The following is a 27242-nucleotide window of genomic DNA, read 5'->3' on the forward strand; positions in this document are numbered from 1 at the left end:
TCCCCCCCCCCCCCCCCCCCCCGAGGCAGAGCTGCTTGGGGAGAGGGCAGCCCGCGTGATGGTGGGGGAGAGGAAAGGAGGCTGTGATGCAGGCTGTGCCCCCAGAAGACCCCACGGCGACCCCCCCCCCCCCCGCACCGAGTCCGCCAGCAGGGGCAGGAACAGGGGCTCCCACCTTGTCGTTCCGCTCGCACAGGAACTTGAGCCTCTGGGCCCGTTTGTGCATGAAGACGCCGTCCAGGTGGCCCGTCTCCACCGAGCGGATCTCAATGGCTTTCTCACCCCAGCCCATGATCTGGTTGGAGCAGATGTAGGCTGGGGGAGAAGGGCAGGAGGGCCAGTGAGTGGGCTGCAGCGGTGGCTGGGGGCCCAGGGGGCAGCCCTGGGGCGGGCGCCTCGCTCACCCACAGAGGTGGGCATCTCTCCCCACTGCAGCACCACGTCCTTAATGATCCGCCCATAGGTGTTCACATAGACGCCCTCGTCCTCGTAGCAGAGCAGCATCTCCATGCCGTCGGTGTCGGGGAGGAAGATAATGGCGTGGGGCGTGATCTGGCTCTGGATCTGGGGGTGAGAGGGCGTGCTGCAGGCCACGCCCCACACCCCCTGGGCTCACTGCCGCGCCCCGCGCCAAGCCCCGCCCAGCTTACGTGCACGGGGATGTAGATGTCATAGCTGTTCCCCGAGTCCACGTCCACTGCGTGGAAGCCGGCGCTGGAGCCATAGATGACCTTGAGCCGCTGACCCTCTTCCACAGTCAGGTCGACCAGCAGAGGGCGGTGAGGGAGGTCGGCGAAGGACTGTGGACGGGAGAGGGGCTCAGGGGCTGCAGCTGCGGCCGGGCTGGGGGGGTGGGGGGCTGCGGCGGGGCTACCTTGAAGGCCATGAACTTGTGGTAGGGCTTGGGGGCCCAGGCGTACACCTCCACGGAGCTCTTCAGGGCGATGACCAGGAACTTAATGCGCTCGTATTTCACTGCGGGCAGGGCGGGGGAGGGTTGGGTCCCAGAGGCCTGTCACTGAGCGCCTGGCCCCCCAGGGGCCGCCACCCGGCCATGCTGCCCAGGCCCCCCAGGGCCGCCCCGCGGTGACCTCCTCACCCACGCGGTAGTGCCCGCAGCCCTCCATGTCCCCCACGGTGGTCCAGCCCTGCTTCTTCTCCACGTCCGGGTCGTTGTGCAGAATCTTGTTCCGGAGCCAAGACAGGTAATAAACCCGCAGTTTGTTCCTTTTCCCTGAGGGCGGACACACAGGCCCTCACCGGCCGTCCGGCGTGGCCTCCCGCCCCCTTCGCCAGCGGCGGGCCGCACCCCCACGGTGGCGTCAGGGGAGTCCCCGCCTCCTCCCAGGCTGCAGGTGGGACAGCGCAGGGGTCCCCGCGCCGGGCCCCGTGAGCGCTGCGCCCGCGCACCTGAGATGGTGATGAGCAGGTTGAGACCTTCCAGCACGTCCATCTGCTGGAAGCGCCGCCGCCCGATGAGCCCGTACACCTTGCCCTGGCCGCTGCGGTCCAGTAGCATCAGGCCGTTCTCTGTGCCCACCAGCAGGTTGACGCCTGCAGCGGAAGCGGCCAGCGGGTCACCTGCAGCCCGCCCTCCCGGCCGCCCTCGCTCTCCCCCCGCCCCCGGCCCTGGCTCACCCCAAAGGGCCGCACAGAGGATCTCTGAATTGAACCGCTTCTTGTACTTCCGAATCTCGGGGGTCTCGCTGTGAGCGCGGGTGTTGGTGGGGTTCACGTTGACCACGGACCCTTTCCGGACGTCATACTGGAGCTGATCCAGCCGGCCACCCTCTCCCCCTACCAGGGCTGCCGGAAAGAGAAGAGAAGGGGGAGGAGGGCTGCAGCCCCCTCCCCCCAGCCCTCCCCACCCCACTCCTACATTTGGCGCTGGGGGGCTCCTCTGCATACTCAGCAGGACAGGGGAAGGGTGGAGAAAGAACAAAGTGCAGGGAGGAGTGGAAAGTGGGCAGAAGGCCCAGCAAAATCCCCATCCTGTCCCTCAGGCGCCCCGGCTGCCTCTGTCCCGGGCAGGTGCTCAGGCCCAAGTGCAGGCCCGGCAGCTCGGGAAAGCCACGCCACCAGCAGTCAGCCTGTGCCCTCCCCCTGGCCTCAAGCCACACCTCCTGCCGTCCTCACCTGTGATGGGGATGGTGTCCCCACTGCCTCCGGGCTGGTAGACCCCTAGGTCCACAAACATGGTGAATGAGCTCTTGCCAGGGGCCTTTACCAGCCCACGAGACTGGTACTGTGGGGGTGGGGCAGCGGTCAGGCAAACGCTCCAGACCCCGACCGCACCCCCGCCCACGGCCCCATGCCTGGGGCTGCATGTGCCCACTTACGTCGCTGCCTCCGTCCTTCGAGGGGGGACTTTGGCCTTTGCCACTCTCTGTGGGCGAGTGGCTGGGCTGGACGACGTCGGGAAGGTTGGTGTAGCCGTTACTGTCCGCATGCAGCAGGCCGCGCTCCTCCTCGGGGGTCTGAGAAACAGAGGGAAGGGAGCCAGTGCCGGGCCAGAGGCGGGGGGCACTGCAGGCGTGGGGAAGAAGGGGGGCCACTCACGCGCTGGACCACCATGGTGCCGCCCCCATAGGGGGTCTGGGTCCCGGCCATCTCCTCCACGTCGTGGACCACCATGGTGCTGACGCTGTCGGTGTCTCCGTCACTGCCGTGGGAGACAGGATGGCCGTCAGCCCCCAGGTCCAGCCCGCCGCCAGGGATGGAGGGCCAGCGCTCTCCCCTCCAGTGGACACTGCCCCGTGGGAGTGGGGGGTGCTGGCACCTGGGGGAGGCCCGCCCTCAGCTGACACAGCAGTGGGAGACAGGTGGGTACACCAGCCCAGATCCCCTTCTCCAGAGACCAGAAAAGCCAGGGTCCTCCAATCTAGGAGAGGGGGAGCCTGCCTTCCCCCAGGGTGCCCCCATACCGGGCCCCGGGGGTATCTCTGCTCCCCTCAGAGGGCTCGCCGTTGCTTTCCTCCTCATCTTCACTGCTTTCCACCTCCTCACTGGAGGACGAGTAGTCCATGGCCTTCTTGGGAGGCCGCGGGGCCTCGTCCAGGGCTCGCTCTTTCAACAGCACAAAATCCTGCAGGGGTGGGAGGAGGGGGGACCCGTAAGGAGGGGGGGTGGGGAGAGTGGGGTCAGGTACGAAGAAAGCCAGGGGAGAAGGGGCAGGCACGGGGACTCCCAAGCGGGCCTTATCACTGACCTCACCGATGGCGCGCTTATAGCTCTGGGAGGGGCCGCAGGGGCCGCAGGGCAGCGGGAAGAGCGGAGAGAGGTGGAGAGAGATCAGTAGCCGAGAAGCACGGCCCGTAGCCCCTTGGCACCAGGTCGCAGAGGGCCCAGCCCGGGGCTCCTGGGGGCCCTGAGGCCCCAAGCCCCACCCACCCCCCACGCAAGCAGGCAGGGCTGCGGCTGCTGCCCAGGACTTACTGCGGGCCGGCCTGGCCGGGAGCGGTGGTCCTCGGGCTTGGCTTTGTTCCCGGGGGAGAGCACGGGGGAGCTGTCCAGTTTGGAGGAGGCTGCATAGGGCAGGGCGGGAGAAGGGAGGTCACAGACCCCTGCTCGCCCTCACTGACCCACAGCCAACGGGGCCTGAGGCAGGATCCCCCCACAGTGTCCGGGTGGGCCCCAGAGTGGGGCCAGGCCATACCTCCCACGCGGTTCCGTTCCAGCGAGCCGGCCTGCGGGAGATGCCCATGAGACGGGAGGGCACCTTCTGGGCGCTCCCAGCCAGGGTCGCTCCTCCTGAGGTCGGGGTTGCTGTGGGAGGGCAGAGGCCGGTCAGGGAGCAGCACCCCCGACTCCAGCGTAGCGCTGCAGTGCAGAGAGCCACCACCAGGGGGCAGCCGATGGCCGCAGTGAGGGTGAGACTGGGGGGGGGCAACTCCATTACCTACAGGCGTTGGGCGGGCCAGGGGGCTGAGCGGGGGGGCCCTGGAGGCTTGGGGGTGCCCCGCTCTGCCCGCCTTTGCAGATAGATTTGCCAGGCGGAGTTGCTGCGAGGTCTGTGGAGGGAGCACAGGGGTGCCCGGGGGGCGGGGCAGGGGGCGCTGAGGTGACTGGGGTGGGGCTGGCCCACCCCTGAGCGGGTGACCTGACAACCTCCCCTGTGCCCCCCCAGCCCCCCGCCCCAGGGCCACCATGCATTCCCCCCCGCCGGGGGGCTACCTGGCGCGGACAGCCTGAGCGGGCCGGGCCCCTCCGGCCCCACTGGTGTTGAGGGCAGCGGCGATGGAGGAGGTCCTCTGAGGCACCTGAGGGGGACCGGGTTTGGGGGCAGTCAGTGCGGTGCATCCTCAACTCGGTGTTCTCCCAGGCGTTCGCGGATCCACCAGCAGAGGTCAGGGACGCTCACAGATCTTCCACAGTCGTGAAGCTGGGACTCCAGCCCTGCAAGTCCGCCCCTGCGGCTCCCCAAATGCTGTGGGCGCGCTTCGGGTCCCTCACTCAGCCCTGGGAGCAGGGACATGGTCCCAGAGCAGGCAGCCTGCCCTCCGGCCTGGAGGCTCGCGGGACAGGGCCCAGGGGGGGGCGCCTGGCCCTTCTCTTCCCTTCCAGCCCTGAACCCCGTTTCCACCAGGCCTGCTCCCCACAGTTCCTCCTTTTCCTTCCCGTTTCTCTTCTTTCCTGGTCCTGTGGCACAGCCCTTACCTTGGGTGGGGCCTCAGGATCCGGCCGGACCCAGGCTGGGGGGCTTGGGCTGGGGCCAGGCCCTTCGGAGGTGGGATCTGAGTTCTGGCGGATGACGGCTCCTCGGGCGCTGGGCGTGGCGCTGGGCGTGGGGATGGCGGGGTCGGGCTCGTGGGCGGCTGGGAAGGCAGCCAGGTTTCGGGTGGGCTGGTCCTGCAGGGACTGGGATCGGGGTACAGGCGCTGCATATGGCTTCAGTGGGACCCGGTGCGCCACCAGGCTCTGCAGGGAAAGACCAGGGAGGGTGGGCTGCCCGCTCTGTGGCACATCCCCACTCGGGAGCGGGGGTCTGGGCTGGGAGGAAGCTGTGAGGAGAGCCTCTGGCTTCCAAGTGTCCACTGGAGGAGAGGGGCTGTGGAAGCCCAAGAACAGGGGACAGGGCCAGACTCACGCAGAGGCAGGCAGGTGGCTGTCTTTGCCCTTGTACCCCGAGATCTGTGACCCCTGGCTGAGTGTGCACGTGTGTGCACACATGCCTATTTGTATGTGCACATGCGTGTGTGCACATGTGGGTGCACGGCTGTGCCACGGCCGTGCAGAGGGAGGCACCCGTATCCACACATGAACACAGGCTAGGGAGAGGCTCACCTTGTGCGGTCCCTCCTGGGGCTCCACCGGCCTCTGCATAGGAGGGGTTTGGGAAAGGGGGCCCTGGGGCCCAGGGGTGGCCTGGGGGAGGGGGGGGCTCGGGCCCTGTGCTGCCGGGCTTGGTCTTGGCCAAGGGGGAGTTCTGCTGCTTGTTCATCCTCGTTCTCTCCTCCACCTGCAGCATGAAAGTAGGCCCGGGGGGTGCCGGCTTCGCTTCCCCGTCCTCGGAGCACAGGCCCTCCGTCCCCGTCCTGCGCCCGGTGCCAAGCTCCCCATTCCCGGACCCGCCAGGGCGCCGCGGCCCGTACCTCCCGGGCCCAGGCCGGCTTGTCGGCGGCAGCGACGCCGCGGCCGTAGTGGTAGAGCGGCTTCCTGTCCGCGGGCAGGCCCTGCTGCTGCTGCTGCTGGAGGGACTTGAGGTAGGCATGCTCCTGCTGCAGCTGCCGCTGGAGCCGCTCCGACTGCCGCTGCTCCTCCAGCTGCTTCCGCTTGTACTCCTGGGCCCGAGGGGAGGGAGAGCGGCTCAGCCGCGTGGCCCCGGCCGAGGCAGGCAGGCCCTCTCTCCGGCCAACCGAGACGCGGGGTCTTCCCCCAGCGCCAGGCCGGACCCCCTGCCCTGCGGTGTCCCCATCCCACTCTGGCACAGAGGCTCCAAAGCCGCCGCTTCCCAGAGGAAGCTGGGGACCCCGTTACCAGCAGCAGGGCCTGTTCCTGGAGCAGCTGTTGCTGGAGGATCTCGAGCTGTCGCTGCTCCTCCTCTAGCCTGTGACGGATATACTCCTGGGGGGGGGCGGGGGGAGCAAAGGGCAGGGGGAGAGGCGGGGGGCGGCGGCGTCGGAGGACAGGATCGGTGGGGTGAGGATGAGGAGAGCGGGCAGCGTCGGAGACAGATGGGGGGGGCATGAGCCCCAGGAGGGCGGGCGATGAGGAGGAAGCCGGGGTGGAGGGCCCGTGAGGGGCGGAGGGCAGGCACAGGGTTGAGGCGTTGAGGACGGGGCACAGAGATGGGGAATGAAGGCGCAGAGACAGGAGGAGGGCAGGAGCCAGGGTGGGGGTTGAAGGGTGGGAGAAAACAGAGAAAGAGTGAAGCTGGAAAAGACAGGAATCTAGGGGACGGGAAAGACAGGGCAGGGTATCGAGGTGCAGGGGAGGCAGGCGGCAGGAGCAGAGGGGAGGCGGGTAGGGAAGGGGTGAGTCCGGTGTGCGCTGGGGGCGCTGTACCTGCTCCCGCTCGGCCTGCCGCCGCTCCTCCTCCCGCCGCAGGGCCTGCATGTCCTCCAGCCGCTGCTGCTCCTTCTCCTGCAGCTTCCGCTGCTCCCGTTCCCGCCGCTGTTGCTGTGGGCAGGAAGAGGCGCCCTTCAGGCCCGCGCTGGACACCCAGCCCGCTTCTGGCGCCTGCCGCCCCTGGGGGCCACCGTGGATGACGCTTTCTCTGTCCACTCGTGCACGAAGCCAGCCACGCAAGGGCAGCCAAGTGCCCGGGAGTTAGACGCCCAGCCCCCCTACCCCCTCACCTGCCTGGCTGCCAGCAGCACGGAGTGGGCCGCAGGGACAGCCTCTGGCCACAAGGGGGCGGCAGGTGCCCGCGCAGAAGCGCTGGTCCAGGCCCCGCCGCAGGGGTGGCCCGTGTGTCCACACTAGAGAGGAGGCCTCCCGAGGGGTCCCTCCAGCCCGGGAGCTCCCTGTGCCCTGCCTGGCCCCAGCCTGTGAGGCCGCTGCCGGAACGTGCGCCCCCCACCCCGGGGCCGGCTCCTGCATGTCCTTTGCTCAGGGGAAGTTTTGGGGGGCAGCTGACGGGTATCGCCCGCGACTTAGACGGTTTTCTTAAGTCTGGTTCTCTGCGAACTTGGCGGTCACATCACCATCTGGACAGAAATGCCGACGCTGAGGCCGCGTTTACACAGTCCCTCAGCCCGCCCCTCCGCAGAATAAAGGCATCTGAGCACGCGTGCATACGGATGCCCGCTTTCTAAACCGATCTAAAATACGCCGCCACACGTAGCCACTTAAATGCGCCTCTCTAGGGGGCGCCCAGGTGGCTCAGTGGGTTAAAGCCTCTGCCTTCGGCTCAGGTCATGATCTCAGGGTCCTGGGATGAGCCCCGCATCGGGCTCTCTGCTCAGCGGGGAGCCTGCTTCCTCCTCTTTCTGCCTGCCTCTCTGCCTACTTGTGATCTCTCTGTCAAATAAATAAATAAAATCTTTAAAAAAAAATGAGCCCCTCTATTAACTCAGAGGTCTTTCTCCCACCCACCCCAATAAGTGTTTTCTAGCAAATCTAAGCCAAACAACCGAAAACAAAGGAGGATCTTGGGAAGGGATTTCCCGATCAGACCCGACAGCTGCTGCGGCAGAAGCCCAGGGCACTGGAGGGCGCGCCGGGACAGCGGGGACAGGCCTGTCCCTGCAGAAGGCGCCCCCTGTGGGGCCGGGGCCTCCCCCACCCCTCTGGGACAGCAGGGCACCCCCCCACCTCCTCCACGCGCCGCCGCTCCTCCTTCTGCTCCTCGATGCGGCGCTGGCGCTGGTGCAGCAGGTGTTGGATGTGCGCCTCTGGGTCCCGCTGCTGCTGGAGCTGCTGCTGTTGCAGCTGCTGCTTCACGGCCTCCGAGTTGCTCTTGTTCTCCTGCTGCAGCCGCAGGAACTCCCGGCGCAGCGTGGACTCCCCGGGCACGTTCATGATGGAGCTGGGGGGCGGAGGGGTCAGGGCATGCACTGGGGGGCGGGGTTGGGGGGACGCCGCCGCACCCCCACCCCCACAACCCTCGCCCCCCTCTCTCAGTCCCTCCGCTCCTCCGACACCCGGGCCGGGTTCTCTGCCCCCGACCCTAGACCGGGGCCCCCCCGCGCCGAGGCTGCCCCCCTTCAGCCGGGGCTAGGGCCCACCTGGGCTCGCCCTCCTCTCCGTGGCTGTCGTCCTCCTCCTCGCTGCCGCTGTACTCGTACTCCGTCTCCTCTGCATGGGGAGGACACTGCTGTTCCTTGGCCTGGCGCCCCAGACCCCACCCCGGGCTAAGGAACCTCCCACAGGGGTGAGCAGCACGGTCGCGAGGGGGTGCGCAGGGCTCCCGGGAGCGGCAGGACTGGGCTCCAGGGGGGAAGGCGAAGCCGGCCAGCCTACCCTTCTCGCCTCGCTTCTTCCGTGAGCGGTCTATGTGGTCCTTGAGCTGGATGCGGACCTGGCGCTCAGTGGGCTGGTCGCGGATGAAGGGGAACTTGAGCAGCTGCTCCGTGGGCGGGCGGCTCAGGTACGTCTTGATAAGACACGTGTCGATGAAGTCGGTGAACTTCTTAGACCTGAAAGGTAAGGGGGCTCACGCTGGGAGGGGCCCCCCTGGAAGCGGGGGGCGGTCACAGGCCAGAGAGAGGGATCCTCCGTCCAAAAGCCATCTCGGTTTCCCTCGGTCTTCTCCACATCCCAAGCCTGGTCCGGCCCCCAGCCCTCTGTGGTGCAGACCCTCACTGGGCACAGGGGTGAAGGCGGCGGGGGGGTGCTGGTCCAGGGACCTACCATTTCTTGGACTTGAGTCTGGGGGGTGGGTTCCGTGGGATGAGGAAGAGGGCTCGCATGGGGTGCATGTCACACAGAGCTGGCACATGGGGGAGGGGACACACCATGAGTCCCTTCCGAAGCCCTGCGCAGAGCCCCAAGCAGTCCCTCCCACCACAACCTCCGTGATCCCCCCACAGTCCCTCTAGAGCTCCCTCCACTCCCGGGTCCACACTTACGGGGGGCCCCCTCTGCCATCTCGATGGCTGTGATTCCTAGAGACCAAATGTCACTCTGCAGAGGGAAGGAGGGATGGGAGCATGTTCTTGACGGCCCTCTGTGCCCACCATCCCGGCCTTTTCAGGACCACTTCCTGGGATCCAGCTGACCCCACCCCTCACCACAGGCACAGCACCGCACCTTCACCATGTCACCCGGGCCGTCCGAGCCCCTGCCCCCGCCTTCAGTCTACCCGCCACCCCATCACCGTCCCACCATTGGCTGCCTCCGTGCAGCCCGCCCCCTGCTCCATACCCGGTAATCGTAGGTGGCATCGGGGTTCTCATCACAGGCGATGACCTCTGGGGCCATCCAGTAGGGGGTCCCGATGAAAGTGTTCCGCCTGCCCACAGTGCGGTCCAGCTGGGCACTCACCCCGAAATCCACTGGGAAGACACGGCGGGGGGTCGTCCTGGGGGTCTTGGCACTGGCAGGTGCATGCCCCAGAGACAGCGGGGGCCCTTGCCTACCCAAACGTCCCCGGACACCTCCGCGACCCCGTCCACATCCTGAGGAGCCTGACCTAATGTCTCTGCGTTTGGGGGGACAACCGGTGTGAAAGGGCCAAGGGCCAGGCAGGAGGGGCCAAGGCATCCCATCTCCCCCCAGGGACCTGCGTAGCACCTGGGATGCAGAGGTGGGGGGGCGGGGGGCACTTCTGCACTGATTCCCAGCAGGGGGAAGGGCCTCACGGGGGAGGAGATGCAACAGGCCCAGAGCAAGACGCGCAGCCTCTGTCTGTCCTGGAGGTCAGAGCGCCCCACCCGCCGCCGCAAAGGAACTGCGTACCTAGCTTGACCTCAGCATTCTCCGTCAGCAGCACATTCTGCCCCTTGTTGCCCGATGGAACACCCTGGGAGCGTGGAGGTGGGCCAGACCCTGGGGGGGGGGGGGAGGGGAGCTCAACCCTGGCGCCCGAGGGTACGGCCGCCCGGAGGAGAGGGGCACAGGGGCTGGGCTGAAGGGGTGGCCCCCACGCGACGTGGGAGCGTCCTCAGGGGGGCGGCCCCTGGAGAAGGCCCAGCAGCTGCAAGGTGGCAGGGACAGTGACAGGTGGCTGTGCCCCCCGCCGCCGGAGGGTTCTGCAGGGCCGCCTAGGTGTCCCTGCCCGGACCGGCCGGGGCCTCGGGCGCTCACCCGCAGGATCTCCCGGCAGATGTAAGCGATGCAGTCCTCCTTCAGGGCGTTCCCTTTCGTGTTCTTCACCAGGTCCGTCACCGAGCCCGCGCCGCAGAACTCCATCACCAGCTGCGGCCCGGGGCCGGGCAAGAGCATCCGTCAGGCAGGGCCTCCGTGCCCCCACCCCAGCCCCTGCAGGAGGGCCAGAGGCCTCGGGGCCACAAGTGGGGTGAGCCGGGGAGACGAGAAGGCCATGCATGTGGGGCTGAGGGAGGCAGTCTGGGCCCCAAGGGGGAGCCCGAGGAACCCCGAAAACTAGACAGAAGGAAGTGCCCGTGCGCGTTTTCCTCGGGGACGGCCCCAGGCTTTCGTCTGGGCCCCGTGGGGACCTGTAGCCCAAAACCACAGGGGCGGCCCCGGAGTGCGGGCTGGCAGACTTTGGCCCGCGAGCTAAGCCTGGTTTTCACATTTCTAAACGGTTGGAAAAAATCAAACTAAGAATCCTATAAAATTGGAGTTGGAATGTCCTAAGTCAAGGCTTCTGGGGACCCGGTGACACTCCCATCCCCATTCATGTGCGCACTGCCCGTGGCTGTTTCGGGGCCCAGCGGCCGCTGTGAGCAGCCATCACAGACTATAGGGCCCACAGAGCCCCAGACACCGGCTGCCCAGCCTTCGCGGCCAGCCCCGGGCCCAGAGGCACGGCGGCGACTAAGAACGGTTCTCCAGGCCTGCTGGAGAGGAAGCGGCAGGCAGGGCGGGCCAGTGAGCTGCAGGAGGGGTCCTGGGGAGACCCCTGCACAGGCCGCGGAGGCCCGGCCGCCAGCACCCTGGGGATCGGGAGGTCCGTGGCCGTGTTCCCCCACACAACCCATGCAGAAAAAGGCCGGTGGGGACGTGTACACGCGCTAATGCGGCGACGGGAATCTGCGGCCCCGCATCTGGGCCCCTGCCCCCCACAGGCCCGGGGTGGTGGGGGGGTGCAGTGCATCCAGCAGTGGGCACCCGGGTAGGGCCTAGCCTCCGGTCCTGGGGTCGCCCACCCACTACCCAGCGGGCAGAGTCGCTGCCCCTGCTCCCGGCACAGTCCGTGCAGGAGCGCCTCGGGAACGCGGACCATGACGCACGCCCGTGTGCGGAGTGCACAGGCGGTGCTCGGGAAGCACCTGTCCGTGGCTGGCAGGAGGGGAGCCCCCGCTGAGCCCTGAGCCCGCAGCCACGGTCGGTCCCTGGCGCGCTCCCCGGGCACTGGGCTGCAGAGCAGGAAGGGCGAGGCCAGGGAACGGTGGGCCTGGCCAGGAGGGCAGTGACTCCCGGGAGAGAATCTGGGGGAGGCCCAAAGGAGCCACAGCTCTCCATGGAGGAATCGTCCAGAAGGGCTTGTGCTCTCCAGGAGGGTCCGACCTCTGCCTCCACGCAGCTTTGGGGGCTGTGGCTCCCCACGGAGCAGTGCAAGGAGGCAGGACTGACGCACTCCCCTCCTGCCCCAGCCCTGCTCAGGGAGGATGCAGGCGAACCCCAGGACCCCGGAGGGTCTGGCAAGAGGCCACAGCGTGTGGGGTAGGGAGGCAGGGAGGCCGTGTGCACGGAAGGAGGGCTGGGGGCCTGGAGGCAGGGAGGGCTGCGGAGGGCCGGCTCACCCACAGCTGGTCGTCATTCCCGGGCGGGCTCTTCTTGATGAAGGCCCCGTAGTAGGTGGCGATGTTGCGGTGGTGCGAGTACTTCTTCAGCATGTTGATCTCCTGTTTGATCTCCTCCTCCTCGTCCTAGGAGGACTGGACGGCTGAGCCCGAGCACCCCCCCCGCCCACCTCGGTGTCCCTGCCTGTCCCCCGCTCCTGTTGCTCCCTACCTCTGTGACGTCCATGACCTTGATGGCAGCCAGCTGCCCAGTCTTGACGTGCCGACCCTGCGGGGCAGAGAGGCGGACACGGAGGCTCTGAGTCTATGTCTGGGAAAGGGTGATTCTGGGACAGGCCATGCCTTCTGGCTGTTTTCGGTCTTGGAAAGTGTCCCCGTGGTGACGAGACACTCCATCTATGGGTGCGTCACAGGGGCAGGCAGAAGCCTCTCAGAACAACTACAGGGCCCAGATTCCAAGCGCGAAGTTGGATCGAGACGACGGGTCCGCTCTGCCCCTAAACAGCTCAGGGAGGCGCGTGGGAGTCACCTCTGTCCCGGGCCTCCCAGTTTGAAGAGCAGGGGGTGAGAGAGGTCCTCCCCCCGCCTTGAGGGGGTTGGGGGAGGGGTTCCGTCTCTCTAGCAGCTTCTATGCCAGACCCACAGCCTCATGCTTTCAGGAAGCCTTTCCCAGAATCGCCCCCTTCTAAGGCTTTTTATTATTATTGGCAGGAAAGAATGAAGACAGAGCTGGGATTTGAGGGAACTTGGGGAAATCCAGAAAGTGGACCAGCCTGCCGATGCCCCACCGCTAGTGCTAATGGGAAGGAACTTCTAGAATATGTCCCTGCCATTCTCTCTCCTCCCCCCTCATCCCTCTGACATTCCTCCAGGAGCCATCCCAGCCTGGGACAGGGGAGTCCAGGCTTCCTGGGAAAGAGCAGGGAGCTGGGGGAGGGACGGTCAGCCCCTCCCATCATTCTTGTCTTCAGCAGTCATTCAAGACCCCAAGCCCAGAGCAGCAGCAGAACACAGCTACTATTTCCATGGCAACAACCGGGCTGGCAATGGGAGACTGGGGGAGGGGGCACACCTTTCCCCCAAAGCTCATAGGGTGGTCCCGATGACCCAGGAAATGCCCCTGCGATGCAGAGACTGGTGGAAAGGCCTAGCGTCACATCAGGAGAGGCAGAAGGCAGGCATGCGCCCTAGAGGCTCCAGCTCTGGGGACAGCATCCGCCTGGGACATCTAATGTGCCACCTCCTCCTCCCAGTGGGACCTGTGGTTGGGCTGGGTGGGCCAAGCTGAAGCGACAGGCAACGGTCTCGGAACTGCTACTTTGTGTGGAGGACAGGGACAGCCCCCGGAGCAGAAAGCCAGAGCTCAAGAAAACCACTTCCCCTCTGTGACAGGTCCTGGGGCTCCACCAATGCCAAGGCTGGGCCTCGGTGAGGTCTGGGAAGAAGCCAGAATTGCCCATGTGGCCTGAGCTCTGCTTGGAGTTTCCAGGTGAGCCCCGACGGACACACACGCACAGCCATACACACACACGTGCACGCACACACACCCACAGATACACACATGCATGCCCACACCTACACTGATACACATGTGCGCACACGCATGCTCACAGATACACATAGGTACCCACATATGCGCACGCGCACGCACACACACACACACACACACACACACACTTGCCACTGCCCTCCCGGGCCCCTGCCCACACCCTGCCCGGCTCCAGACCTCCTCCTGCTGAACCCAGGACTCATGGAGACTCCATGCACAGCCCAGCAAAACACCCCACGTGCTGGGCTTCTCTCTCCCACCACGTTCACGCTCCTTACCTCTCCCAGCCTCCGTCCCCTCCCACGGCCCCAGAACTAGGGCCTCCCCCCGCCCCGAGGGCCCCATTAGAGGCTCACCTTGTACACCTGTCCGTACGTTCCATTGCCGACCACCTCCACCAGCTCAAAGATTCCAGCAGGGTCCTGTGGGGAGGAGACAGAACAAGGCGTGGGGACTTCAGAAAGAGCGGGAGAGACGTATCCGGTCAGAGTGAGCACAGGGATATGACGAAGGGGCTTCGGGGGAACCCAGACCCAGCGGTGGTTTTGGTGGGTTGCAGGGTTCGTGTTCTACAGGCAAGGTCAGAGGAAGGGGAGAGACGACAGCAGTGGGAACCCCATTGGCCTTCAGACATGCCCATGATCACACAGGCAGCGGCAAACTCTGTGAGGCTGCGGCCACCTCTGCCAGACGGGGGTGCCCGAGCGTGCACCTCCGGAGCTGGGGTCCCCTGCACACACCTGCGACCATGGTGAAGGGCTTGGGACGGAGCCCGGCACGGAGCGTGTGTGCACAGTACAAGATAATCATCGTTACAATTTTTTTAAAAGATTTTATTTATTTGACAGACAGCGAGAGAGGGAACACAAGCAGGGGGAGTGGGAGAGGGAGAAGCAGACTCCACACTGAACAGGGAGCCCAATACGGGGCTCGATCCCAGGACCCCAGGACCATGACCAGAGCCAAAGGCAGATGCTCAACTGACTGAGGCCACCAGGTACCCACTGTTGTGATTTTGTAAAAGCAGGGAGGAAGGAAGCCAGCCGGAGGCCACAAACCCAGCAGCCTCCTCTCTTGTCCCTTTCCGGCTTCTTCCCAGTCCTCCTGATACCCAGTGTGGGACAGCAGGTGACAGAGAGGGCCACGGGGAGGGCCCAGGTGCTGGAGTACTTCCAGACCCCACTCTCTGGAGCCAGGTGGTGCCAGGAGGAGAGTCTGGAAGGGCTCAGACAAAGCACCAAAGAGGCTCCTGGCTTGCTGGCCTGAGAGCACGCGGCCAGCCCAGCTGTGGGGACACCCTCCGCACCCTCTGGCGTGGCCTTCTTTTGGAGACAGGCCAGGAGGTCAGCCTGCCCCTCGGCCCCCTGCAGGTCCACCAGGGGGGCGACACCCCCAAGAACACACTCTCCGGGCAGTGCCCAGATCTCTAGGCTGATCGTTTTAAAAGCCCAGAACCTGAAACTGCTTTCTCCCTGTTTCTGAAACCAGGATAGGGTTTCTGGAAAACAAAGAACGCCTGACGGCCCCTCCTCGGTGAGCAGCAGAACCTAACTTGGCCGGGCCGGACAGCGGAGATGGCGGCCCGAGGCTTCCACACCAGACACTGACTGTGCCTGCTTTCCCAGCAAGGGGACCCGAGGGCCCACACGAGCAGTCCCCTCCCCGTCTGTCCCTTCAGAGCGCACACCATTGTGCACCAAAGCCATGTCTTTCCTTGGCGTGGAAACTCCTGGAAGAAAGGCGCGGCACCCTCCTTGCTCAGCGGCATGTCCAGCACCCTGCCTGGGCCTGGCTCGAGGCAGCCAGAAAACGGCCCGCACCTGCTCCGGGGACGAAAAGGGAGATGGTGCGGAGGGGCTGCCTGGCTTGCTCCCCCGGGGCCTGGGCTGAGCCGGCCCAGAGTTCTACAGTTGCCTGTGCAAGCATTTGGCTCCCGCTGAGGTCAACCCATGAAAAAACAGGCCGACAACGGAACCACCTTGAGCAGGTCTGATGGAACAGTAAGCCCCAGGAAAGGGAGAAAGTGTCACTGCGGGGACAGCTGATGGGAGCGTACAGGAGCCCAGACCCGGTTCTCCTGTCTGCCTGCAGGCCCCAACCCCCCCCCCCCAGAAGGGCTCGGCCTCTCAGGGGCCTCGAGCTTGGCCTGTTGGACTGCGTTTTCCTACGTCCACTCTACTCTTTCCAAGGTGGACGGAGGCGGACCTGGGACTCGCGGTCGTGAATTCCGGGGCGCTCCTCACCTAACGCAGAAGGAGGACGGGCCTGAGCGTCCTAACCACGCACAGCCAGTGCCTCAAATCAGCACGGACGGGTTCAAGTCTGATCTCAGACCTGAACCCGCCTCCTCCTCAGAAGTGTGGGAGGTGCTGGGGAAGGCAACAGTCCTTGAGGTCAGACGTGATCTCCGGGTTCAGCTTTGCGGCTCCAAGCTGGTTTCCTGACCCGCTAACCAGGACGGCCGCACGTCCTGGGAAGAGCTTTCCAGACAACGGACCCGAGACCAGGCCTTTGATGGGTGTCGCGATGCCCGGCCTCCCCGCCCCCCCCCCCGCGGTACAGAATGTGGGGGCGGGGCCCTCTCTACCAACAGCGGGACCGTTTCTACCCCTGTCGTCCGTCCCTTCTTCCCTTCAGACATCCCTGCTGGTCTTCCTCTCAATCCTGGGGCGCCCCCACTCCTGGCTTGTGCCTTACCACGTCTCAGTCCGGGGCCCAAGGTCACCCTCCTGACCTTCCCCTTGTGCCCAGAGCCGACACCTCCGTCGGGTATCCAGTTGTCCCATCGTTAATGAACCGATAAATATTTTCTGAGTGAGTGTCTACACCCACCCTGGGCCAGCCTAGGCCCTAAGCACGGGGAAATCCGTAGGGTAACTTTCTCTCCTTTCACTTACATCAAACATTTACTGAGCGCGAGCTCGGGGACAACTCCTCAGTCAGGCACGAGCAGAGCTCAGCGATACGTGAGAAACACGGGAGGAAGGTCCGAGACGGACCTCACGATTTACGGGCCGAGGACCCCTCTGTGCTCTAGGATTTTATGCCAAAAAGAGGGAGCAGAGGCCCTCGAGGCATCGAGAAGCTACCAGGCAGAGTGGGAGCCCCTGGAAAGTGGCCTTCTAGGGGGTCCTGGGCATCAGCTGTGTCCCGCGCGAACATTTAAGTGTTTGGGACTTTGTCCTGCTCACACAGAGGCTGGACTGGACGGAAGGTCCATTTTGTGGCTTTGGGGACAGGTGGAAGCAGGCCAGGTGCGCCAGGCAGGCTCCTGCAGGCTGGGTGCGTGGTTGGCGGGTGCCAGGAAAGTGAGAGCCAGCGGTGTTGGGCCAGGGACGGAGGCTCGGTTTGGATGTTGCGTTTGCAATGTTTGGGGACGTCAGGCAATTAGGAACGAGGGTCTGGAAACAGACTGAGAGTGGACACGGGAGATGGACGTCCAGGGAAGGAAGAACCCAAAAGCCGGCCTCTGGGGAACAGCCCTGTGCCCCATGGCGGACAGCAGGACAGGTGGTGCTGAGGAGAGCACCAGTGGCCGCAGACTTGCAGTCCCTCTGGGGGTGCTGCAGCCCGGGGAGAGGGGGGCTGGAGGAAGTGGCGCCCTCTGGGGAAGCCGGGCTGAGCGGAAGGGGACTCTGATGACGGGGCAGCAGGGTCACAGGCTTTCCAAAACAGGAAGTTCTCCCCTGCCCGTGGGAGGGAAGAAGACAAAAAGACAGGAGACCAGAATGCCTGGGTGGCTCAGTGGGTTAAGCCTCTACCTTCAGCTCAGTCATGATCTCGGGGTCCTGGGATCGAGCCCCGCATCGGGCTCTCTGCTCAGCAGGGAGCCTGCTTCCCTTTCTCTCTCTGCCTGCTTGTGATCTCTGTCTGTGAAATAAATAAATAAAATCTTAAAAAAAAAAAAAAAAAAAGGAGACCGACGAAGCCTGCCGAATTGACTTCTCAGCCTGTACGTGCGCTGCGTCCTCCGAGGGGTTCCAGGAGCGATTTGGGCGCGTCGGTTCTTCCCCTACATGCATGCGAGGGTCCAGAAGACCCCATTCAAATGCCCGCATTTATGCTCAACTCCGTCTGCGTGCTTGGCAGCTCCGTCTGCTGGGAGTCTGCACACACCCCTGCAGCAGTGCCCTGTGGCTGGGAAGCGCCAGGCTGCCCAGGCTTGCCCTCCGCACACAGGCCCAGCTCCGGGAGAATGTGCTAGAAGCACCCTCCAGCTCTTCCTCTGGCTGCTCAAAATCTCAGCCGCCAGGTTCCTGTCCGGCCAAATGCTGGGAGGCGGGAAGGGACGGGGACAAGGCTGCGGATGAGGACCCAAGGGACTGAGAAGAGACACTGGCCGGTCGGTTGAGGCCAGCAGGAAGATGAGGGAGCCCTAGGAGCAGCCGGCGGCCTTGACTTCACCCACCACATGGGCGGGAAGATCATCTGCTATGTGGGAGGCGGGCCCAAGTGAGATGGGAAAGCTGGGGAGGAGATACCTTCAGGATCCACCAGGATCTTTGGGGAAGATCTGCTGGGATCTGGCTCCCAGGCCTCCCATGCAGCACGTGGGTCTGGGGCAAGGGGCCGAATCTAGGGGACAGATGCGCCCCCCCGATTCTACTGTGGGTCGGTCGGTGGACCTGCTCTGAGAAACTCTGCACTTCAAGGGGTGCTGACGGGTGGGTGGGGTGCGGGCCTCCCCGCAGCGGGACCGTGTGACCAACTCCCGTCCTGTAACAGCCCCGCAGCCCCTCCATACGCGGGGACTCGCTCATGCCCATTTTTCTGTACGTTCATGCGCCTACCCTGCCCAACGATGACCTTTTCCCTCTGCCAAGCCAACTCCCGCCTGTGTCAGGAAGTCTTCCCTGCTATCCCAGCCCACCCGAAGCTGTCCCACCCGTGAGCATCAACCTCGGTTTCATGTATTAATGGCACAGAGATTGAGTTTCTCAAGAACAGGACCACGTGGAGACGTGCTGTTCTGGGAATGACCCTAGAGCAAGACCAGGCGGTCGACTCCCGCCACTTCCAGTCAATGTCATGCTGGTGGTTCCACCCAGTGTGATCAAGAAATAAAAGGCTTCCAGGCTGGGAAAGAAGAAGGGAAACTATCTCTGTGTGCTCACGACATAATCACGCATACAGAAGATCCTAAGAAATCGACTAAAATGGGGCGCCTGGGGGGCTCAGTGGGTTAAAGCCTCTGCCTTCGGCTCAGGTCATGATCCCGGGTTCCTGGGATCGAGCCCCACATCGGGCTCTCTGCTCAGCAGGGAGCCTGCTTCCTCCTCTCTCTCTGCCTGCCTCTCTGCCTACTTGTGATCTCTGTCTGTCAAATAAATAAATAAAATCTTTAAAAAAAAAAAAAGAAATCGACTAAAAATCTTCGAGAATGAATCAATAAGTTCGGCACAGTTGCAGAATGTGAGATTAATGAACAAAACCAACCCTTTTTCTATGTTCTACAATGACTAACCCAAAAATGAAATTAAGAAAACAATTCCAGGGGCTCCTGGGTTAAGCCTCTGCCTTCAGCTCCAGTCATGGTCTCGGGGTCCTGGTATCGAGTCCCGCATCGGGCTCTCTGCTCAGCGGGGAGCCTGCTTCCTTCCCTCTCTCTGCCTGCCTCTTTGCTTACTTGTGATCTCTCTGTCAAATAAATAAATAAAACCTCTTAAAAAAAAAAAGGAAACAATTCCATGTACAATAGCATCCAAAAGAATACACTTAAGCCCAGAAGTGTCAGATGTGGCCACTCAAAATATGAACATTGTTGAGCAAGTTAAAGACCGCATACACGGACAGGTTTCCCATGTTCATGGACTGGAAGACTCAATACTGTTAGAGTCCACAGGTTTGGTGCACTTCTATCAAAATCCCAGCAGGCATTTTTGCAGAAATTGACAACTTTATCCTAAACATCGTACAGAAATGCAAAGGATCCAGAGGAGATAAACAATCTTGCCAAAGAAGAACAGAGCTGGAGGACTCCCACTTTCTGATTTCAAAACTCACTCAGAGCTACAGGACTCCAGACAGCGGTGTGGCGGAGTGACAGGCGTCTGGATCAGAGGATGCAAATGCCACCTCTTTGGTTTGCGGTCAGCTGATCTTCGACAAGGGTATAAAGGCAGTCAAGTCTTTTCAACAAACGGTGCCGGGACAGCAGAGTGTCCACGCGCAGGAGAATGGAGTCAGACCCCTATCTTGGGCCATACAAAACTTTAACTCAAAGTGGATCCCAGACCTAAATGTAAGGGCTAAAATGACACAAATCCTTTTTTCCCTGCCCCCTAAAACCATGGAAATCTTAAAAGAAAACACAGGAGTAAATCTTCATTACCTTGGATCAGGCAATGGTTTCTTACAAAGGGCACCCAAAGCATATACCACGAAAGGAAACAAACCCACGTAAGTCCCTGGATCCTGGGATCAAGCCCCGCATCAGGTGCCCTGCTAGGCAGGAAGCCTGCTTCTCCCTCTCCCACTCCTCCCCTGCTTGTGTTTCCTCTCTCGCAGTGTCTCTCTCTGTCAAATAAATAAATAAGATCTTTAAAAAAAAATTAAAACTTTCGTGCTTCAAAGGGCACCATGAAGAAAGTGAAAAGACCAGCCACGTTACGAGAGAAAACATTTTAAACTATATATCAGATAAGAGACTTGCATGTAGAATAGAAAAGGACTCCTTAAAAACAAAATCACAGGGGCGCCTGGGTGGCTCAGTTGGTTGGGTGGCTGCCTTTGGCTTGGTCATGATCCCGGGGTCCTGGGATGGAGTCCCGCATCGGGCTCCCTGCTTGGCTGAGAGCCTGCTTCTCTCTCTCCCTCTGCCTGCTGCTCTGCCTACCTGTGTGCTCTCTGTCACATAAATAAATAAAATCTTAGGAAAAAAAACCAAAAATAACAATAAAAAGATGAATAACCCAATTAAAAAATGGGCAAAATTTATGAACAGACATCTCTCTGAGGATCTACAGTGGCCCATAAGCACACGAAAAGGTGGACATCATTACTCATGAGGGAAATTCGAACCCAAACCACACGAGCTCCTACGTCACGGCCACTAAGACAGGGACTGTCCTGAGGACAGACAATGACAAGCACTGGGAGGAGGCGGGGAAGTTGGAGCCCTTGTGCACCGCTGGGGGGATGTAAAATGGCACAGCCACTTTGGGAAACACTGTGGCAGTTCCTCAAAACTTGGGACGGAGAGTTATCACAGGACACAGCAGGGAGCTGCCTGGGAGAACTGAAAACATACATATGCACCAAAATCCGGACAAAGCGGGGCTCACAGCAGCATCAGCCCTGGCGGCCCAAGAGCAGGGATGACCCCAATGCCTGCCAATGGGCGGACGAGCCCCATGTCAGGTGTAGAGATGACTTAATTAAAAAAACCAAAAAAAGAAAAAAAAGAAAAATGATTCTGAGATTAGCGCCCAGAGCACTCAATAAAGAATTCTGATTAGTGACAGGCTCCACGCTAAGAAAGCGGCCCTACGAAAATGGAAGGGAGCCCCCTAAGTGCTTTTGGTCTATTAATACATAAGGTCCTGAGCCAAACACAGAAAATGGTAAAATACAGCCACCTGGGGGACCTGGGTGACTCCGGTCATGATCCTGGAGTCCTGGGACCGAGTCCTGGGTCAGCTCCCTGCTCAGAAGGGAGTCTGCTTCTCCCTCTGACTCTCTCCCTCCTCGAGCTCTCTCTCTCTCTCTCTCTCTCTCTCTCTCAAATAAATAAATAAAATCTTAAAAAAAGATACAACCACTTACAGGATTAAGAGTTAGGGAACTCGGTTTCTATTTTTGGCTCTGCTGCTAACAGGCTGTGTATCTGCGGGGAAGTCACCGAACCACTCTCGGTTCCCTTTCAACAAGAAGAGAAAACTTTCTGTATCCCCGTCTGTGGCTTTAGCGTGCCCGTGCACACTGCACGAAGATGCCCTCTCCAGGCCGTGTCCTCACGTCCTTGCCGGGCGCCGGAAGACAGCAGTGAGCAACAAGGCCTCCTTGTCCCGTAAGGATGCGGTCCTGGCGGCTGCTCATGTTCCCGGGGAGACCTCCAGCCCACAGCAGGCTATCAGTTAGGTTTTTGGGGAGTCAAGAATGACACGCGGGTTCCTGACTGTGCTGGGCAGGGGCACCCAAATGCCGCAGCGGTCAAGGGTCAAGTGCACTTGTGCCGTACGGGGAGCATGTAGGGCGACAGTGACTCCCGAGAGCTTCCAGACCAGAGCGCTTACAGACGCTACAACTTCAGGAAGCCTCCCGTGGACAGGAGATGTGGACAAAGATGCAAAACCATCCCATAGACGCTGGAATCCCTTACTGATGAGCGCGGCTGGGAGACAGGAACCACACCCTCTCGGGGAGGCCTGCCTCTGGCAGAGCTGGGTTCTGGGGGGACTGTGCCCTCTGCTGCATGGTGTCCACTACGGTTCATCACCCCGCGTGTCCGCCCATGAAGCAGCAGCTGTGGGGCTAGGGCCGTGTGTCCCACAGCCAGGCAATGCCGTGGCACATACCCAGGACGTGGCTCACACAGGACAGCGGCCCCTCGGCCCGTCTCCTCCCGGCACTAGGCACGTCTCTCAGTGCACGGGTCCCCTCAAGCCCCCCTTTAAAGACTTCACGGAGTCGGTGACCCCAGCTACGGCCCCAGGACCCTTCCAGCATCAGGCGCAGGCCAGGGGCCCGACAAATGTCAGTGAGTGACAGTGAGGCCCGGCACTGGGGTCCTTCCCTTGGTCACTGGCTCTGCTGGCCAGTGGCTCTGGCCTTGGCTCTTTGTCCCCTGCTCTGTGGGCCCTCCAGCAGCTCCCAGGCCTCCCACAGCTCCTATCTGGAGGAAGGACAAGGGGGAAATGGCGAGCTAGACTGACAACCAGCAGGACACCCAGTCCGGGGCTGAGTGCCCAGCACCAGCTGACACCTTGCTTTCCCCTCCCTGAAGGCTGCGGCCGTCGAACACGGTAGTGATGAGGCTGAGATGAGGTTCAGTACGAAGGCTGGGACCACCTCCCAAGAGAAAACGCACTGCCCATCAGTGCACGGTCAGGCCCAGGCTGTGATGCAGCTGGGGGGCAGGGGATGCTAACGGAAACCCAGGCTCTCGGGAGCAGAGGACCAAGGCCATGGGGCAAGGCATGGACAGACTAACGCTCAGGGACCTACAAAGGGACAAGAGGACAGGAGGGCTCCGGGTTCCCTGCAGTCTGGGAGGAAAGTGGTGGGTGACAGAATGGGCAAAGACGGGCCAGCACCTTAGGGCAGGCATGACATTTCCGGGAAGTGGCCCCAAGCTGGCAGGGCTGAACCCTGGCATCCGGTCCTGTTCCACGGACAACCGGGCCTGCTCTGGCGGCCAGAGTGCCGTGGGGGCGCTGCCTGCAGACGGAGCACCCGGTGGGTAAAGGGCTTTGTGAAGTTCATCACCAATGCAAACTGTATCAGCCACAGCTTTTCTAAGTGCCGGTCACACCAGGCCTCCTTAAACCCTGGCTCTACCTTCTAGGAGTTTCTAAGTCAGACACCAGCACAAAGAGGACAGGATGAACGCACTGACGAGTCACGTGTGCCACGGCGGGACAGAGAGGTATGATGGGAAATGGACCCCCCAACTTTTCTGCTGACCCATGGGCCTTTATTTAAGATTTTATTTTTTAGGGGCGCTTGAGTAGCTCAGTGGGTTAAAGCCTCTGCCTTCGGCTCAGGTCATGATCTCAGGGTCCTGGGCTCTCTGCTCAGCAGGGAGCCTGTTTCTCCCCTCTCTCTCTGCCTGTCTCTCTGCCTGTCTCTCCCTACTTGTGATCTCTGTCAGATAAATAAATAAAATCTTAAAAAGAAAAAAAAGATTTTATTTTTTAAAAGTAAGCTCTACGCCCAGCACGGGGCTCCAAGTCACAACCCCAGATCAAGAGGCACGTGCTCCTCCGAGGAGCCAGCCAGGAGCCCCTCCCCCTCCCGGGAGTCTTAGGGTTACAGAATTTCAGAGCAGGAAGGGTCCGTCTACTCAGAATTCCCAAGAGATTCTAGGAGGCCCTGGAGTGGCAGGAAGGGGACTCTGTAAGGCCTGGGGAGAGGGGTGGGGGAGGGCGGGTCTGTCCTGCACTCCAGGCCCCCGTGGCACTTATGCACTGGGATGAGCCCTGACAGGTCCTGCCGCTATACCCAGGGCCCAGAGGTGCCACTGTGCCTTGGATAGGAGGCGGGGCTGCAGGGGTGGGGGCAGGGCTTCACAGAGGAACCTGTGGCAGACAGACAGACAGACAACAGACAACAGGAAGGGGCTCTAGGGAAAGAGTGGGGAGCTGTGGTCCACAGAGGGACCCAACAAGAGCAGCACAATACAGCCCAGAGCCACGCAGCTCTCAGGCCTAGGGGAGCCTGGGGAGCCTGGGCGAGCCTGGGGGAGCGGGCTGCCACAGCTCTGATTCTGAGAGTGGGCGGGCGCAATGGCCCTCTGCCTACCTCCCAGAGGGAGACAACAGGCCTGGCTGCCTGAGCTTATCCTGTGACCCCGAAAGGCCCACACAGAGAGGAAGAGGGGCAAAGGCCACGTGGTACTGAGGTCCAGGCTGGAGAGGGGCCCTCACCCTCCTTGGGGCAAGACAGTGGCCTCAGAGCCACCCCTACAAGCCCAGCAGCCCAGGAGCCTACGTGCACACACAGTGGCTGCCCAGCACAGGCAGCTTGGGACCTGCCCTCGGTCCCATCACCAACCACAGGACTCCTGGGAAGCCAGGGCCAGGCAGGGATGAGGCTAAGAGGTGGGGCTGACAGCCTCCCCCACCAGTTCAGGTCTCAAGGGGACACTGCAGGGGGCAGAACCTCGGGGTGGCTGTCTAGCCATCCTCCAATGAGCGGGGAGCAGCCCCAGGCCTAGCGTGCCTGCCAGCCCAGGAGAGAGCTCCGCAGCCAGGTGTGCATTTGCGGGAAAGTGTGCGAGTGCACGAGGCAGAGGGGAGCAGATGCGGTGGGAGAGGCAGGAGTCTCACCCGATCACCTCCTCCTCCTGGCCCGCAGAGACCAGGTAGCCTCCCCCCAGGAGGCAGCTCCCTCAGGGGAGCCAGTCTGGCCCACTTGTGTGGTGCCCCCACGCCTGCGATGACCTGGGGGAGCGGGGAGTGTGTTATGGCCCCTTCCTCCCTGAGGAGGCAGGCTCCAAGCCAGAGCATGTGAGGACAGGCTCCGGGTGGGGAAGGAAGCCCACCCTGGAGCGGGGCACCCAGCCCCCACCAGCTGCCCCACCAGTAGTAAATAAAACCTCCAGAAAGTCGCTCCAGTTCTCTGTTCTCCGCTCCCCTCCGGCCCAGCCCTTCCTCCCATGCTGGGGTGGCATCGGCCCTCTGCTTCCTGGGATTCCGGTTCGGTTCAGGGCTTCGGTTAGGGTTCAGGGAAGGGCTTTCAGGCGGAAGGTGGTAACTGGAAGGCAGCGAGGGAGGGAGAAGCAGGCTCTGGGAGCCGAGGGGACAGAAGGAACCCAGAAAGGTTTGTGTGCTGGTGAGACGCAGAGTTTTTGAGCCTCTCCTCCAGAAGGGGACACACAGTCACACACACACACAGACATGCACAAACACGTGACCTGGACTCGCGCACACACACAGAGGCAGAAACAGGTCCAGACATGACATGTGCATGAACAAAATGCCACTCTAACGGGAAGCCAGTCAGAGCAGCGGGGGGCGGGGGTGGTGAGGGGAGTGGCCCCCTGAGCGCCAGCATGCCCAGCTTCCCCAGGGACACACAGACTGACGGACAGACAGCGGTCTCAGACAGGAGCCCGGGCAGGTGGAGCAGCCAGAGCAGCCGGGCCCTCCATCCAGACGGGAGGGGAGGAAACTAGGCAGAGCCTTGTGGGGGGCTGGGATGTGCAGGGGGAGTCAGCAGCGGGAGGGAGGGAAGGAGGAGAGGGGCTAGAACACCAGCAGTGGGGTGGGTTCTAAAATGGCCACAGGCAAGGCAGGGGACAGATGGTCCCTTTCTGCCGCTGAGCTGGAGAAATGGGGAAAGGGAAAAGAAAAAATAAATATCACCACAGTCAGGAATTTAAAAATAAACCCCAACCCCTAGAAGATAATCAACGTGTGTCCGAGGTCCCACCTGCCTCCACAGCGCTCTGGGCAAAGAGGGGGGTCAGGCCGCAGAGGACAGCCCGGGCCACGCCCCTGCCCGAGGCCAGGCCCCCCGAGTCTGCCCTGGCCTGGCCTCAGCCTCCTCACACCTCAGGGGCTGTGCTCCTCAAGGGTGGGGCGGTCTGGTAGCCGCGAAGCCACAGAACCACCCGCGGCCACCGCAACCCCTTCTGTCACCGCACGCTTGGGAAGCGCCACAGCCAACGCCCGATTGCCCACTGCCTCCCGGTGTGTTTGCACCTAGGACTGGCAAGGGCCAGGCAGGACCTGCCCACCCATTTCACAGATGAGGATCAAGGCTCCCAGTACAGCAGGGACTCTGGAGCCCCAGGCGGGTCCAAGGGGGCCTCCCTCGGTCCACGCAGCGCTGCCCCCACCCCAGCCCCGCCCACTCCCACCCTGCGCTGCCACCGGGCCACTCCCTGGTCACGCAGCGCTCCCTCCCCTCGGAGCCCCACCCACTCCCGGAGATCTCACTTGCCATCTGCGGACCAGATGCTATCCTCAGGCTCAGATCCCACCGCCTCCCAGCTGGCCTCCGCGCTGACCTCACAGGCGGGGCTCATCCGGAGTCTGCCAACCCCACCTTGGGGTCACCTGTTTCTTGTGGGGGCGGAGGCCCAGGGCCCTGCACACCCCTGCACTTCCCTGGGCTCTTCCAACTCGCCACGCCCTTGCTCAGCGCTCCGCACCAGACCGCAGCCTGGTCGTCCTCCAGGAGGCACCAGCGGCTCCGCAGCACACACATTTGCAGGCACAAGCACATTGTTGCGACCAAGTCTTTCACTGCCTCTCTGCTAGGCTGTCTTAGGGGTCAGGACCACCTTCGAAACCTGTCTGTTGAACGAATACAGAAATTAAAGAAAGCTGGTGTTCTTCCTTCCTCCCTAGCGCCATCGATGGTTTCTAACGCTAGTTTTGGGTTTATCTCCATTCCTCCCAAATAATCCATGACAGTCACTTAAAAGCAATGCACTATGGCAGCTGCTAGAGTGAACCCCTTTTTGGCACATGACTCGACGCCCCATAACCTATATGCGTGGTGTACCTGGGCCTCCAGAAAGTGGACTTTGTTAAAGAAGCGAACTCCTACATAGTTGACAAAACCCAAACAAGAACGTGATTCTTTTTTAAGTGGGCTCCAACATGGGGCTTGAACTCACGACCCTGAGATTAAGACCTGCATGTTCACTCCACCAACCAAGTCAGCCAGACACCCCCAAACCAGACCAGTAACAAGGATCCAGACACTGTGGGAAGCCAGCAGGCAAGAAGAGATCCAGGAAAACGTCCTGGAAGAGAAAGGAGAAAGAAGAAGGCAGAGGCTGGGCTGGGTGAGAGGGGCAGAAGGTCCCGCCCTGGAGGCAGCTCCCAGGAGGGTGGGAGGCGCAGGAGGGCAGGGACACCGCAGCCCAGCCTGGCTAGTGCCCCGTGTCCCTGAGACCCAGAAGGCCTGGCACCGGTTCTGAGGCCTCCATGTGATGGAGGCAAACCAGCAGGTCATTTCCTCTCTGAGAGCCCCTTCTCTTCGTCTACTCAATCCCGTCACAAGAATTCTTGGATGGGAAAACGTTTTGAAATCCACTATGTGCCACAAATTCGCACAGTCATTACGAAGAGACTGCCTCCTAGAGAGCAAGGGAAAACTGTCAAAGGTGATTTATGAACACTATTGGTGTCCTGGGGATTTAGGGTGAAGACTGGCAACACGGGAGAGGAGAAACCAGTCAAAAGCAGAATGGAGTACAGGACAGGTGA

The 27242-nt window shown here is 62.2% G+C and overlaps 1 protein-coding gene across 1 annotated transcript in view; it reads right to left on the reverse strand.

Moving 5' to 3' along the window:
- Window positions 1–27242, reverse strand: part of MINK1 (misshapen like kinase 1) — a 42177-nt gene that overhangs the window by 1056 nt on the left and 13879 nt on the right. Inside the window, 33 exon segments of the mRNA XM_032840046.1 lie at window positions 176–315; window positions 405–564; window positions 651–800; window positions 875–975; window positions 1100–1234; window positions 1411–1554; window positions 1639–1806; window positions 2137–2245; window positions 2340–2477; window positions 2560–2662; window positions 2925–3085; window positions 3436–3524; window positions 3656–3765; window positions 3899–3939; window positions 3941–4010; window positions 4174–4259; window positions 4657–4917; window positions 5284–5379; window positions 5381–5458; window positions 5592–5780; window positions 6505–6618; window positions 7756–7969; window positions 8169–8238; window positions 8404–8579; window positions 8794–8872; window positions 9012–9066; window positions 9307–9437; window positions 9841–9888; window positions 9891–9930; window positions 10189–10299; window positions 11811–11936; window positions 12022–12078; window positions 13716–13781. Of these exon segments, the coding sequence (XP_032695937.1) occupies window positions 176–315; window positions 405–564; window positions 651–800; window positions 875–975; window positions 1100–1234; window positions 1411–1554; window positions 1639–1806; window positions 2137–2245; window positions 2340–2477; window positions 2560–2662; window positions 2925–3085; window positions 3436–3524; window positions 3656–3765; window positions 3899–3939; window positions 3941–4010; window positions 4174–4259; window positions 4657–4917; window positions 5284–5379; window positions 5381–5458; window positions 5592–5780; window positions 6505–6618; window positions 7756–7969; window positions 8169–8238; window positions 8404–8579; window positions 8794–8872; window positions 9012–9066; window positions 9307–9437; window positions 9841–9888; window positions 9891–9930; window positions 10189–10299; window positions 11811–11936; window positions 12022–12078; window positions 13716–13781 (3816 nt within the window).

The sequence above is a fragment of the Lontra canadensis genome, unplaced genomic scaffold (assembly GCF_010015895.1).
Source record: "Lontra canadensis isolate GAN:19392208 unplaced genomic scaffold, GSC_riverotter_1.0 scaffold110, whole genome shotgun sequence".
In the NCBI taxonomy this organism is placed as follows: Eukaryota; Metazoa; Chordata; class Mammalia; order Carnivora; family Mustelidae; genus Lontra; species Lontra canadensis.